This window comes from Mobula hypostoma, chromosome 8, assembly GCF_963921235.1.
Source record: "Mobula hypostoma chromosome 8, sMobHyp1.1, whole genome shotgun sequence".
Taxonomy (NCBI): Eukaryota; Metazoa; Chordata; class Chondrichthyes; order Myliobatiformes; family Myliobatidae; genus Mobula; species Mobula hypostoma.
In genome coordinates, this window is record NC_086104.1 from 161,387,514 (window position 1) to 161,403,540 (window position 16,027).

Below are 16,027 nucleotides of genomic sequence, written 5' to 3' on the forward strand. Positions count from 1 at the left end.
TGTGAATCCCATTATAGCTACAGAACAAAGAAGTGACTTTTAAATTCCAATGCCTGATGTTGGCTCGGTCCTTCTAGTTTTCTCTGGCTGTGGGTAGATCATCAAGAGTCAACAAGTGACTTGGTATTCTGTATTCATCAGGGAGAGATGTTCCTTTAGCATCAGGTGCTGTTTAAGGATTTTTGTTTTATCAAGCCTAAAACAGCTTTAAAAAAAACTTGTCTATAAATCTGAAGAAAGCAGTCGGTGTTATCGCTTGCCACTTTTGTAGATGGCGTGAGAACTTCCCTTTCTCTAACGGTTGATACTGACGATCAGTCCGGCTGTTAGGATGTCACCAGCTACTCAAGCAGCTAACGCTAATGCTAACCCTGAAGCAAGAAACAAACATTATGTTCGGCCACCATAGAAAATAAAGAAGATTTAAAGTAAAAACTAACATTTAAAAAAATGACATATTTGCCAATTAACATTTTGAATAATCAAAGATATTGTTAAGAAGCAACTACTTAATAAATGGTTTTTTAAAAATCACTTAATTCATTCAGCAAGGCACCAGATTTTACGAACTTAGTAAATGTGTAACATAAATTCAAATCAGTTTGAATTTTTTTCCTAAGCATGACAGCGAAGGATACATCCTTTAAAGAGTTCCAATGGTTCACTGACAGTGAATTAAACATTTCATTTAAACACTGTCAGCTTTATTTTCTAAAGAAGGAGAATACTAGTGGGTTTTTTTCCTCTTCACACCACTATCCCATTATCACTACTTAACTATGTGAGGTGAACAATCTTACTACTGCAAGACCTTGACAGGCAGTAACGTTGTTGTATATAGTGACTTTGTGTGCCACAGGCTTTATTAAATTGGTGGCTATGGCACAAAGTTGCTCCAAATCCAGCTGATTATCTGTTCTGCATGACTTGGTAGACAGCCCATCCTCTTCTGCATTTAGAAGGCTGGGGATTCACAATAAGATTAAAGTGATGTAATATGGCTTTGGCAATACTGTAGAGTCAGTGTTACCCTGCACAGGGGTTCCCAACCTTTGTTATGCCATGAACCCCTACCATTAACTGAGTGGTCCGTGGACCCTAGGTTAGGAAACCCTGCTCTGCTGGAAGTAGCACTTGTCAAGTGCATTGAAACCAAGAGATTGGCTATCCTCCTCTATTTGAACAAAAGCAAGCATTTTCATGGTGTCACAGCAAATATTTGTCTGGCAGTCAATATCACTTTATAGATGTTGTGTTGACTGCTTAACTTGCCGTTCAGTCGGGAAACATGTGAAGTGATAAACTTTGGAAGGTCAAACTTGAGAGTACAAAGTTATTGCAGGATTTTTAGCAACGTGGAAGAACAGAGAAATCTCAGAGTTCACGTCCATAGATCCTTCAAAGTTGCATGCAAGTTTATACAGTGGTTAAGAAGCAGTATGGCATTCTGGTCTTCATTAGTGGGGAATTGAGTACAAGAGCAATGAGAACTCCAGTTAGACCACACTTAGATCACTGTGCTCAGTTCTGGTCACCTCATTACAGGAAGAATGTAGAAGCTTTAGAGGGTGCAAAGGAGATTTACGAGGTTGCTGCCTGGATGAAGAGGCATGTCTTATTGAGGATAGGTTGAGTGAGCGAGGGCTTTTCTCTTTGGAGTGAAGGAGGATAGTCATAGTCATACTTTATTGATCCCGGGGGAAATTGGTTTTCGTTACAGTTGCACCATAAATAGTTAAATAGTAATATGTAAATTATGCCAGGAAATAAGTCCAGGACCAGCCTATTGGCTAAGGGTGTCTGACCCTCCAAGGGAAGAGTTGTAAAGTTTGATGGCCACAGGCAGGAATGACTTCCTATGATGCTCTGTGTTGCATCTCGGTGGAATGAGTCTCTGGTTGAATGTACTCCTGTGCCCAACCAGTACATTATGTAGTGGATGGGAGACATTGTCCAAGATGGCATGCAACTTGGACAGCATCCTCTTTTCAGACACCACTGTCAGAGAGTCCAGTTCCATCCCCACAACATCACTGGCCTTACGAATGAGTTTGTTGATTCTGTAGGTGTCTGCTACCCTCAGCCTACTGCCCCAGCACACAACAGCAAACATGATCGCACTGGCCACCACAGGTTCTGGGTCTGTACTTGCTGGAATTCAGAAGGATGAGTGGTGACTTGATAAAGGATGATAAGAGGCAGAGACAGAGTGGATAGCCAGAGACTTTTTGCACAGGGTAGGAACAGCTAATATGAGGGGACATAATTTTAAGGTAATTGGAGGATAGCGTAGGGGAGAATGTCAAAAGTTTTTTTTTAAAATACAGAGTGGCAGGTTCATAGAACACATGACTAGGGGTGGTGGTAGAAGCAAATACATTAGGAATGTTTAATAGATTGTTAGAAAGACACATGGATGAAGGAAAAATGGAGAACTATACAAGAAGGAAGGTTCAATTTAATTTGGAGTTGGCTGAAGGTTAGCTCAATATTGTGGACCAAAGGGCCTGTACTATTCTGTGTTCTACTCTAAGGTCAACTGTTCCCTCTATACTTGAGGGGAATCTTTTTATACGGGGGTGGTACGGGAAGTGGTTGAAGCAGGTACATGTAAAAGATCGTTGGATAGGTACATAAGTAGGAAAGGCTTAGCGGGGTATGCACCTAATGTGGGCCTGTATGAGCATGGGCCAGTTGGGTGGAAGGACAAGTTTCCATGCTAAGATTCACTCATGCTGTGCTGAAGGCACACCAACAGATCTACTTTGTTAGGAGTTTGAGAAAGTTGGTAGACTTTCAAAGACTTTAAATTTGTGTGGATGTACAGTGGAGAACATTCTGACTGGCTCTGTCACCTGGTATGGAGGCTCCGATGTGCAGGGCTGCAGGGAGTCGTAAATTCAGCCACTCCATCCCCACCATCAAGGACACCTTCAAGAGCTGGGGCCTCAAGAAGATGGTATCTATCATTAACAACTCACAAAATGCTGGAGGAACACAGCAGGCCAGGCAGCATCTAGGAAAAGCATACAGTCCAAGAATGAAAGGGTTATCATATGAGGAACATTTGATGGCTCTGGGTCTGGAATTCAGAAGGATGGGGGGAGATCTCATTGAAACCCTTTGAATGTTGAAAGGCCTAGACAGAATAGATGTGAAAAGAATGTTTCCCATTGTGGGAGAGTCTGGACAAGAGGGCACAGCTTCAGAATAGAGCGGCGCCCTTTCAAAACAGAGATGGGGAGAGATTTCTTTAGCCAAAGGGTGGTGAATTTGTGGAATTTGTTGCCACATGCAGCTGTAGAGGCCATGTTGGCGTTATTTAAGGCAGAGATTGATAGGTTCATGATTGGATATGGCATCAAAGGTTACTGGGAGAAGGTTGGGAACTGGGGTTGAGGAGGAGATTTAAAAAAAAAGGATCATCCATGATTGAATGGCGGAGCAGACTCAACGGGCCAGATAACCTAATTCTGCTCCTATGTCTTATGGTCTTATGAAACTCTTCGGCAGGATTGGCATCTATCATTAAGAACCTTTACCAACCAGGACATGCTCTCTTCTCATTACTACCATCAAGGAGGAGGTACATTAGCCTGAAGATCCACACTCAATGATTCAAAAACAGTTTCCTCCCCTCTGGTCCATAAACACTACCTCATTTTTTTTTTCAGCCCTGTGTTTCTCTCGTAATTTCTAGTAATAATTTTGCATGTTTGCACTGAACTGCTGCCATAAAACTACAAATGTTATATCATGTAGGTCAGTGAAAATAAACCTGATTCTTCATGATCCTCTATCATGACAAACGAGTGGTTAACAATGGCAAATTATTGACAACATCGCATAGAAGGGGGAGAGGTCATTATAAATTCAGTAAATGATCTAATGTGCAAAGTACTAATGTGCCGTGAGATGGCCAGTATGGAAACTTTGGACCACCACGTATGGAAGTACTGTAATTTACTAATTCAGCTAATGACACCTTCCAGTGTTGCTCCAATCTCTGCAATATCCATGTGCTTATCTGTGAACCTCTTCAATGCCTCTATCATACCTATTCCTACCACCAGCACTGGCAGTGCATTTCAGACACCCACCACTGTGTCTTGTCTTTAAAATTGTACTTGCCTCTTCTTTGAACTGTCTAATACCATAGAGCACTTTAAATATCAACCATGGGGTAAAGATCCGAACTGTCTACTTTATCTATACTGCTTACAATTTGATATATTTCTAACAGTTCTGTCCAACCTCTGCTGCTCCAAAGAAATCACACCTTATTTGTCCAACCTCTCCTTAAAGCATAAACCCTCTAATCCAGACAGTATCTTGTAAACCTTTTCTGCACCCTCTCCATAGCCCTCCACCCACTATCCTTCTATAGTGAGGCCCCCAGAAATGACTGCATTACTCCAGATACCACCTAGCCAGAGTTATTTATAAGCTGCCACATAATTTCCTGAGTCTTGAACTTAATCCCTCTACTAAAAAAAAGCAAGCATGTCATATATTTTCTTTACCACCCTATTGACGTGCATTACATGGCCACTTTCAGGGACCTATGGAGTTAGACCCCAAGGTCCCACTGTACATCAGATCTATAGATGTGGCCCCCATGATTCCTTCATTCATGAATGTTATAGACTTGGACCCCAAGATCCACGTGTACATCAATATTCTCACTCAGTAAAATACTTTGGGAATGTCGCCACTGTTCTGAAGCAGAAATTGTGCAACTTGCTTCTCTGTGTGATGTGGATCAGAATTTTTGCTGATATCAATTGGGGATCAAAATTCGCTAGGAGAGCGCAGATAAATCCACTTCACTTTGAATAGCTCCAAGATATCTTCACATTCCCCTCCCGAGAAGACTGTCAAGTCATTGTCCTGTCTGTTAGAAGCACTGAAAAACACAATTCTGTAAGTTGGCACCTAAGTCTTCAGAGTGGAACATAGAACTTGTAATCTTCTACCCTCAGCTGAAAGTACTGTCCAGTGAGCAACAGATGGCAATGAAAGTCTCCCATTGTCTCACCAATCTACAAGCCTTACCAAACACTGAGAATATAGGTTTTGTTAAAAATTGCTCTTCATTCTGCAGTAAATTTCATTGCTGTGTTTGTTTTCCGCAACAGGTAGATCATTTTCTCCACTTGAAGTGTTGTATTCTGTTCCCATGGCAGCTGTAAGTATTCTGATATTTGAACACCATTGCCCCCCACCCCAGCCTGTATACTGTATTGTCCATTGTCTCCTTGTAAACTAAAGTTGATTGTAATGAGATCGGGAAGACACAAGTGTTTCATTGACTTGATGTCTCACTGTTTAGAGTTTAATCACTTGTTTGGTATGTTGTAAAATACTCTCAGCAGGGAAATCCATTGTTCAAACATGGTACTGGTTGGTGTGGAGCTCCAACCTGCTATTGACTCTTATTAATAAAGTAAATCTTCAACCAGGGTGGTAAGTGACGTACAATGACGATCAATAACTGGGCTGTTAAAGGTTTATGGGTTGTCAAGCCAGTGTATATCCTTAATTTCAAAGAGGATTAGTACATTAATATAACTGTAAAGATTACAGTTTTAAAAATCTGTCTTTGACTATTAAATTTTGATGTGAAGACTTGTTTTATTTTTATTTTTAAATATTAACATAATCTTGGGCCAACAGTTTTGCATGTAGAGTGATACTTTTCCTATCTGTCTCATCGGGACTAGGTTAGATCCTCAAATGTCTTGACACTCAGGAACTTGAATTTACTCACTTTCTCCACTTCTGATTTCTCTGGGGGTTGGTTCATGTTCCCTTGTCTTGCCCTTCTTGAAATCCACAATCATCTGTTCGGTCTCACTGATGAGCCCAAGGTTGTTGCGGTGATATCACTTGACTTGCTGGTATATCTCGCTCCTGTACACCCTCGTGTCTCCATGTCTGATTCTGCTATCAATGATTGCATCAGCAGCAACTTTATAGATGGCATTAAGGTATACCTATCTACACAGTCATGGGTATAGCGAGAGTAGAGTAGTGGGCTAAGCACACACCCCTGAGGTGCACCAGTGTTGATCGTCAGCGAGGAGTAGATATCATTACCAATCCGCACAGATTGTGGTCTTCCAGTTAGGAAGCTGAGGATCCAATTGTAGAGGGAGGTACAGTGGCCCAGGTTCTGCAGCTTAGCGATCAGGACTGTGGGAATGATCATGTTAAATTCTGAGTTATAGTCAATGAACAGCATCCTGACATGGGTGTATTGTCCAGGTGATCTAAGGCTGTGTGAAGAGCCACTGAGATTGTGTCTGCCATAGACCTGTTGTGGCGATGGGTAAATTGCAGTGGCTCCAGATCCTTGCTGAGGCAGGAGTTCATTCTAGCCATGACCAACCTATCAAAGCATTTTATCACTGTAGATGTGAGTGCTACTGGATGGATGATAGATCACACTGCTCTTCTTGGGCACTGGTATAATTGTTGCTATTTCGAAGCAGGTGGGAACTTCTGACTGTAGATGAAAGATTGAAGATATCCCTGAATGCTGCTGCCAGTTGGTTGGCACAAGTTTTCAGAGCCTTACCAGGTACTCGATTGGAGCCTGCCACCTTGCGAGGGTTCACCCTCTGCAAAGACAGCCTGACATTGGCCTCTGAGACAGAGATCACAGGGTCAGTGGGTGCAACAGGGATCTTCACAGCTGCAGGTGTATACTCCCTTTCAAAACAGGCATAGAAGACACTGAGCTCACTGCCATTCATGATGTTGGGTTTCACTTTGTAGGAAGTAATGTCCTGCAAACCCTGCCAGAGTTGGGTGCCAACACACTGCAGGACAAAAGCATGAAAATAAAGTATTATAACTTGCTGGATGAACCATGGCTTTTGGTTTGGGAATGTTCAGCAGTTAGAATATTCTATTTTCATGCTTTTGTCCTGCAGTGTGTGGTCACCTGTTTGATATGTATCTGTTAATGAAGGCTGATACTGACCCTTGTTAAATGACTAATTTGTGTGTCTTGTGTCAGCCTCTCCAGAGAGAAGTCTGATGTGAACTGCAGGTCAAGCTGTCAGTTTTATTAACTATAACACCTGAGTGCAAATCTCTGCTTTATAACTTTAAAAACAGAAACATTATTGTTTCTTTCCAGCTGCTCAGTAAGCAGGGGGTTGCAATTCTATTTGCAAGCCATGCTTTTGGAGTTTCATTCTGAGTTATCAATCAAATTAACTTTGAGTGATATGGAAGCAAGAGATTGTTGAGGAATGGTAGAGAATCTGTTTCTTTGGCTATTTGAGTAATAAAACTGGAATTCCCAGCCCAGAAGGAAGCACATTTAACTCCAAAATGACCTTGATCAGGCCACTGATTTCCATCTGTACAGTCACACCCAATTCCATAGAGCTCCACTGGAGATAAAACACTAATTCATGCCATGTGTTACCTCGATTATTCCACTACTTCTGTCTCCTTGTCCCTGCTTTACTGAGTAGTAGTTTAAGCAGAACCTGTAGTGCAGTCTACTATCAGCAGTTTGCAAACATTCAGTTGCAAAAGGTGCTTGTGAGAAACTTTGAAGCACCATCAGCATCAACGTTCTAACTTTGTTCAGGTGAGCTACAAAACTTTCCTGCTCACAAATTTGCTGATCACTTGTTTGGTTTAATAAGACGGATAAGAGCTGTGCGGTGCTGACCCACTGAGTGCCTATTCTACAATAATCCAATTCACCACTATCGCCCGGCCTAGGCTGATCCCATTGGCCGACGTTGTCTGTCCTACACCGATCCTGCCTGAGAAACTATTTGGATCCACCCAAATTTCACTCAACCCTGCAACATCTGGACAGCAAAGATTTTAGAGAGGGAGGGAGAGCAGCCAGATCTCTTGGGACATATTGGTACAAGTGACAGGGGAAGGAAAAGCAATGAGATTCTGAAGAGAGAATTTAGAGAGCTAGGCAGAAGCTGAGAAGCAGGACTTCCAGGATAGTAATTTCTGGATTGCTGCCTGTGCCATGTGCCAGTGAGGATAGAAACAGGACGATGTGGCAGATAAATACGCAGCTGAGAAGCTGGTGCAGGGGGCAAGGCTTCAGGTTCTTTGATCATTGGGATCTCTTCTGAGGAGTTATGACCTGTACCAAAAGTACAGGTTGCACCTGAACCTGAAGGGGACCAATTCTCATGGGCAGGTTTGTTCAAGCTGATGGGGAGGGTTTAGACTAATTTGGCACAGGGAGTGGGAACAGGAATGAAGGGACTCAGGATAGGATGGAAGGTAAAAAAGCAAAGAAAGCATGCAGATAGGCTATCAGGAAGGGCAGGCAAATAATAGGGAAAAATGCAGCCAGCTGGGTGAGTATCAGTGAATTAGGGGTGAAAAATCAAAAAGGCTAGCAAACACAGTTTTATTTCAATGCATGGAGTACAACAAATAAGGTGGGTGATCTTGTTGCACTACTGTAGATTGTCAGGTATGATGTGGCCATCACTGAATCAAGGCAAAAGGATGGTTGTAGTTGAGAGCCAAATGTCCAAGGTTACAAATTATATCGGAGGGATAAGAAGGTAGGCAGAGAGAGAGCGGTGTTTGCTGGTAAAGAATGGCCTCAAATCAGTAGACAGATGTGACATAGGATTAGAAGATGTTGAATCCCTTTGGGTTGAGTTAAGAAATTGCAAGGGCAAAAGGACTTGCAGTTATATCAGAGATAGATGGCCTAAGTTAGAAGGAGATGAGTTATTAACTTCAAACTTTCTGCATAGTCACTGAGTTGAATTGCACATGCATGTAACGAGAGCTGTATAACTCATCTCCATCTACCTTAGGCCACAAACTTATCAATCACCTCTGCTGTGGACCAATTTCTGGAGGTCCAAGATGCCGACTTCTACAAACGTACAAAGAAGAGATCTGTATGCTCCACGACCGCTGGATTAAGTATGTAAATATAGGAGGGGACTATGTTGAAAAATAAATGTGCTAGGTTTTCTAAAATTGACTCCTTCTACCTTAGGCCATGAACTTATCAATCACTGCTCGTTTTACAGGAAAGTTACTGGCATGGTTGGAGCATTGGCTGATTGGTAGGAGGCAGTGAGTGAAGTAAAAGGATCCTTTTCTGGTTTGCTGCCGATGACTAGTGGTATTCCTCAGGGGTCAGTATTGGGACCACTTCTTTTAATGCTGTATATCATTGATTTGGATGATGGAATAGATGGCTTTGTTGCCAAGTTTGCAGATGATATGAAGATTGGTGGAGGGCAGGTAGTGTTGAGGAAATGGGTAGGCTGCATAAAAACAGATTAGGAGAATGGGCAAGAAATTGGCAAATGAAATACAATGTTGGAAATTACATGGTCGTGCAGACTTCTTTCCAAACCGGGAGAAAATCCAAAAATCTGAGATGCAAAGGGACTTGGATGACCTTGTACAGAACACCCAAAAAGGTTAACTTGCAGGTAGAGTTGGTGGTGAGGAAGGCAAATGCAATGTTAGTATTCATTTCAAGAGGTCTAGCATACAAGAGAGGGATGCAATGCTGAGGCTTTGTAAAGCTCTGGTGAGGCCTCACCTTGAATATTGTGAAGAGTTTTGGGCTCCTTATCTAAGAAAAGATGTGTTGGCGTTGGAGAGGGTCCAGAGGAGGTTCACAAGGAGGATTCTGGGATTGAAATGGTTATCATACAAGGAATGTTTGATGGCTCTGAGTCTGTACTCACTGGAATTTGGAAGGATGGTGGGGAGGATCTCATTGAAAACCTTCTATTATTGAAAGGCCTACACAGAGTAGATGTGAAAAGGATGTTTCCCATGGTGGGAGAGTCTAGCACAAGAGGGCACAGCCTCACGACAGAGGGGCATCAATTTAAAACAGACATGCAGAGAAATTTCTTTCGCCAGAGGGTGATGAATTTGTGGAATGTATTACCACATGCAGCTGTGGAGGCCAGGTCGTTGGGTGTTTTTAAGGCAGAGCTTGATAGGTTCTTGATTGGACATGGCATCAAAGGTTATGAGGAGAAGGCCGCAGAATGGGGTTCAGGAGGGGGAGAAAAGGATCGGCCATGATTGAATAGCAGAGCAGACTCGATGGGCAAATGGCCTAATTCTGCTCCTATGTCTTATGGTTATGGTAATTTGGTCTTGCATCAGATGCTCTTTATTGACAATAGCTCAGCATTCAATACTATCATCCTCTCAAAACTAATCACTAAGGTTCAAGATCTTGGCCTCAATACCTCCTTGTGCAATTTCGATTTCCTCATTTACAGACCCTAGTCAGTTCAGATTGGCAACATCTCCTCCACAATCTCCATCAGCACAGGTGCACCACAATAGATAGATACTTCATTGATTCCTAGGGAAATACAGTCTCACAATAGCATTACAAGTGCACATGTATACAAATATTAGAACAGAAGTAAGAAAGAAAAAATAAATTATCTCAAATAGTATAACAGGAGGGGATCATCACTTCCTCAACTATAGGTTGACTCATTATAGAGCCAAATGGCCGAGGGTAAGAATGACTTTGTATAGTGCTCTTCAGGGCAACACAGCTCTCGTAGTCTATTACTGAAAGTGCTCCTCAGTTCAGCCAAGGAGACATGTAGAGGGTGAGAAACATTGTCCAGAATTGTCAGGATTTTCCATCGGATCCTTTGTTCTACCACAGTCTCCAGTTTGTCCAGTTTGACTCGTATAATGAAGCTAGCCTTTCTAATCAGTTTACAGAGCCTGTTGGCATCTCCAGTGTTGACACCATTGCCCCAGCATGCCACCTTTTAGTAGAATGTACTGGTGACAACAGACTGATGGAACATGTGAAGGAGAGGCCTGCATACTCCAAAGGACCTCAGTCTCCTTAGGAAGTAGTGGCTAGTCTGGTCCCTCTTGTACTCAGCCCCTGTGTTGATGCTCCACTCAAGTCTGTCACCAGGTGCATCCTCAGGTACTTGTAGGTCCTCGCCATCAATAATAACGGAGCAGTGCAGGCATATTCTTAAGTCCATCACCATCTCCTTTGACTTACTGATGCTGAGCTGCAGATGATTCAGCTTGCACCATTTGACGAAGTCCTTCACCAGGGCCCTGTATTCATCCTCACTTCCTCCCTTTATACACCAGCTATTGCTGAGTCATCTGAGAATTTCTGCAGATGACATGACTCAGTGGTGTATCTAAAGTCCAATACAGTCCACTGTGGGCCCCAGTGCTGCTTACAGCCATGTCTGACACACAGCTCTGAAACCACACAAACTGTGGTCTGCCAGTCATGTAGTCCATTATTCAGGATATAATGGAAGTGCCAACCTGCATTGAACGGATCTTTTCACCAGCAATGAGGGCTGTATGGTATTGAAACACTTGAGAAATCAAAAGACATGATCCTCACAGTGCAGCCCTGCTTATCCAAATGGAAGTCAGCTCTGTTCAGCAGGTAGATGATAGCATCGTCAACTCCAGCGTGCTGATAGGCAAACTGCCCGGGATCAAGGGCTGATCTGACCAGGGGTTAGAGGTGAGCCAGGACCAGCCTCTCTAGGGTCTTCATGATGTGTGATGCTATGTGCTTAGCCTCCTGCTCTAGTCGCTCTACACTTGGGACTGTGGGCTAAGCACAGCTCCAATACCATCTTCAGATTTGCTGACAACAATACAGTTGTTGGCCAAATCAAAGTTTGTGAATCAGCAGAGAGGAGGGAGATTGTATGTTTTCTATGTTTCTAAAATCTGGCAGAGTGTGCCACAACAATGTCTTACTCAATGTCAGCAAGACTAAGGAGCTGATTATTGACTTCAGAGGAGGAAACCAGATGTCAATGAATTGGTCCTCATCAGGGGATCATGGATGGAGTGGGTCAGCAACTTTAAATTAGAAACATAGATAACTACAGCACAGTACAGGCCCTTCAGCCCACAAAGCTGTGCGAAACATGTCCCTACCTGAGAACTACCTAGGCTTTACCCATTGTCCTCTTTTTCTAAGCTCCATGTAGCCATCCAGGAGTCTCTTAAAAGACCCTATCGTTTCCGCCTCCGCCGCTGCTGGCAGCCCATTCCACGCACTCACCACCCTCTGTGTAAAAATAAAAACACAACAACAACAACAACTTACCCCTGAGGCCTCCTCTGTACCTGCTTCCAAGCACCTTAAAACTATGCGGTCTCGTGCTAGCCATTTTAGCCCTGGGGAAAAGCCTCTGACTATCCACATGATCAATGCCTCTCATCATCTTATACACCTATATCAGGTCACCTCTCATCCTCTGTCGCTCCAAGGAGAAAAGGCTGAGTTCACTCAACTTATTCTCATAAGACATGCTGCCTAGTCCAGGCAACATCCTTGTAAATCTCCTCTGCACCCTTTCTATGGTTTCCATGTGAGGCGACCAGAACTGAGCACAGTACTCCAAGTGGGGTCTGAACAGGGTCCTATATAGCTGCAACATTACCTCTTGGCTCTTAAACTCAGTCCCACAATTGATGAAGGCCAATACGCCGTACGCCTTCTTAACCACAGAATCAACCTGCGTAGCAGCTTTGAGTGTCCTATGGACTCAGACCCCAAGGTTCCTCTGATCCTCCACACTGCTAAGAGTCTTACCATGAATACTATATTCTGCCATCATATTTGACCTACCAAAATGAACCTCATACTTATCTGGGTTGAACTCCAACTGCCACTTCTCAGCCCAGTTTTGCATCCTATCAATGTCCCACTGTAACCTCTGACAGCCCTCTACACTATCCACACCACCACCAACCTTTGTGTCGTCAGCAAATTTACTAGTCCATCCCTCCACTTCCTCATCCAGGTCATTTATAAAAATTACAAAGAGTAGGGCTCCCAGAACAGATCTCTGAGCCACACCACTGGTCACTGGCCTTCATGCAGAATATGACCCGTCTACAACCGTTCTTTGCCTTCTGTGGGCAAGCCAGTTCTGGATCCACAAAACAATGTCCCCTTGGATCCCATGTCTCCTTACTTTCTCAATAAGCCTTGCATGGGGTACCTTATCAAATGCCTTTTTAAAATCCATATACACTACATCTATGGCTCTACCTTCATCAATGTGTTTAATCACATCCCCAAAATACAATCAGGCTGGTAAGGCACAACCTGCCCTTGACAAAGCCATGCTGACTGTTCCTAATCATATTATGCCTCTGCAAATGTTCATAAATCCCGCCTCTCAGAATCTTCTCCATCAACTTACCAACCACTGAAGTAAGACTCACTGGCCTATAATTTCCTAGGCTATCCCTACTCCCTTTCTTGAATAAGGGAACAACATTCATAACAGTCCAATTCGCCGGAACCTCTCCAGTCCTCATTGATGATGCAAAGATCATCGCCAGAGGCTCAGCAATCTCCTCCCTCGCTTGCTACGGTAGCCTGGGGTATATCCCGTTCGGTCCTGGTAACTTATCCAACTTGATGCTTTCCAAAAGCTCCAGCACATCCTCTTCCTTAATATCTACATGCTCAAGCTTTTCAATCCACTGCAAGTTATCCCTACAATCGTAAAGATCCTTTTCCGTAGTGAATACTGAAGCAAAGTATTCATTAACTACCTCCACTATTTCCTCCGGTTTGATACACATTTTTCCACTGTCACACTTGACTGGTTCTATTCTCTCATGTCTTATCCTCTTGCTCTTCACATACTTATAGAATGCCTTGGGGTTTTCTTTAATCCTGTCTGCCAATGCTTTCTTATGGCCCCTTCTGGCTCTCCGAATTTCATTCTTAATCTCCTTCCTGCTCACCTTATAATCTTCTAGATTCCTATCCTTACCTACTTTATTGAACCTTTCGTAAGCTCTTCTTTTCTTCTTGACTAGATTTACAACAGCCTTTGTACACCACGGATCTTGTACCCTACCATCCTTTCCAGGTCTCATTGGAATGTACCTACACAGAACCACACGCAAATATCCCCTGAACATTTCAGCATCTCTAGGAAGAGGTACAGTCAACATTTCAGGCCGAGACCCTTCGTCAGGACTAACTGAAGGAATAGTTAGTCAGAGATTTGAAAGTGGGAGGAGGAGGGGGAGATCCAAAATGATAGGAGAAGACAGGAGGGGGAGGGATGGAGCCAAGAGCTGGACAGGTGATTGGCAAAGGGGATATGAGAGGATCATGGGACAGGAGGCCCGGGGGGAAAGACAAGTGGGGGGGGGAACCCAGAGGATGGGCAAGGGGTATAGACAGAGGGCCGAGATCCTTTGTCAGGACTAACGTTGATGCTGCCTGGCCTGCTGCGTTCACCAGCAACTTTGATGTGTGTTGCTTGAATTTCCAGCATCTGCAGAATTCCTGTTGTTTGTGAGAGAAAGAATGTGTGTATATAAATAAGTAAGGGATGAGGTACGAGGGGGAGGTGGGGCATTAGCAGAAGTTAAAGAAGTCAATGTTCATGTGATCACTATCTCCAAAATGCTCTCCCACTGAGAGACCTGACACCTGACCAGATTCATTTCCCAATACCAGATCAAGTACAGCCTCTCCTCTTGTAGGCTTATCTACATATTATGTCAAAAAACCTTCCTGAACACACCTAACAAACTCTACTCCATCTAAACCCCTCACTCTAGGGAAATGTCAATCAATATTTGGAAAATTAGAATCTCCCACCACAACAACCCTGTTATTATTACTCCTTTCCAGAATCTGTCTCCCTATCTGCTCCTCGATGTCCCTGTTACTCTTGAATGGCCTATAAAACTATGTAATAGTTTCTTCCCCCAAGTCATCAGACTCCTCAATACCCAGAGCCTGGGCTGATACCAGCCTACTTCCCTCTACTGTGCCTATTGTCTTGTTTATTATTTATTGTAATGCCTGCACTGTTTTGTGCACTTTATGCAGTCTTGGGTAGGTCTGTAGTCTAGTGTAGTTTTGTGTTGTTTTACGTAATTCAGTGTAGTTTTTGTATTGTTCATGTAGCACCGTGGTCCTGAAAAATGTCATCTCATTTTTACTGTGTACTGTACGAGCAGTTGTGGTCGAAATGACATTAAAAAGTGATGACTTGAAAAACACCCAGTAGAGTTATTGACTCCTTCCTATTCCTAACTTCCAACCACAGAGACTCTGCAGACAACCCCTCCATGACTTCTTCCTTTTCTGCAGCTGTGACGCTGTCTCTGATCAACGCCCTCATCTGTTTTGCCTCCCTCCCTATCGTTTCTGAAACATCTAAATTCCTCGGTGTTGTCATTTCGGAAGGCCTGTCCTGGGGCCAGTACACAAGTCCCATTGCGAAGAAATCACAGCATCATCTCTACTTCCTTAGCAGTTTGCGAAGATTTGGCGTGACATCTGAAACTTTGAAAACCTTCTTTAGATGTATGGTGGAGAGTATATTGACTGGATGCATCACGGCCTGGTATGGAAACACCAATGCCTTTGAATAGAAAATCCGACAAAAAAGTAGTGGATGTGGCCTGGTCCATCACAGATAAAGCTCTCCTCACCAATGAGCGCATCTACATGGAGTGTTGTCACAAGAAAGCAGCATTTGTCATCAAGGATTCCAGCACCCAGGCCATGCTTACTTCTCGCTTCTGCCTTCAGGAAGAAGGTACAGGAGCCTCCAGCCACTCCAGCAGGGTCAGAAGCAGTTGTTGCCCGTCAATCAGCAGGCTCGTGAAGCAGAGGGGACAACTTCACTCTGCTTCATTTGCCCCATCACTGAAATGTTCCTACACCTATGGACTCACTTTCAAGGATTCTTCATGTTCTCAATATTTATTGCTTGTTTATATATTATTAATACATTTTTCTATTTTGTTACAGTTCTTTGTCCTTTTCACCTTGGTTGTTTGTCCATCCTGTAGGCTGATGTCTTTCATTGACTGCTTTGTGTTTCTTGCATTTACTGTAAATGCCCACAAGAAAACAAATCTCAGGGTTGCATATGATGACATGTTTTCTATGATAAATTTACTTTGAATTTTGTATCCTATTCACCGGCAAGTGGCCCATCACCTCGAGGATTCAAATTCTGCT

The 16,027-nt window shown here is 43.2% G+C and overlaps 1 protein-coding gene across 3 annotated transcripts in view; it reads left to right on the forward strand.

The window, feature by feature from the left end:
• LOC134351135 (annexin A4-like) overlaps positions 1-16,027 on the forward strand; it is a 113,264-nt gene that overhangs the window by 25,758 nt on the left and 71,479 nt on the right. For all 3 annotated transcript variants that reach the window (XM_063057240.1, XM_063057241.1, XM_063057243.1), the window contains exon 2: positions 5,139-5,188. In XM_063057240.1, coding sequence (XP_062913310.1) covers positions 5,180-5,188 — 9 coding nt within the window. In that variant the 5' untranslated portion in view covers positions 5,139-5,179. The remainder of the gene's footprint in view (positions 1-5,138; positions 5,189-16,027) is intronic.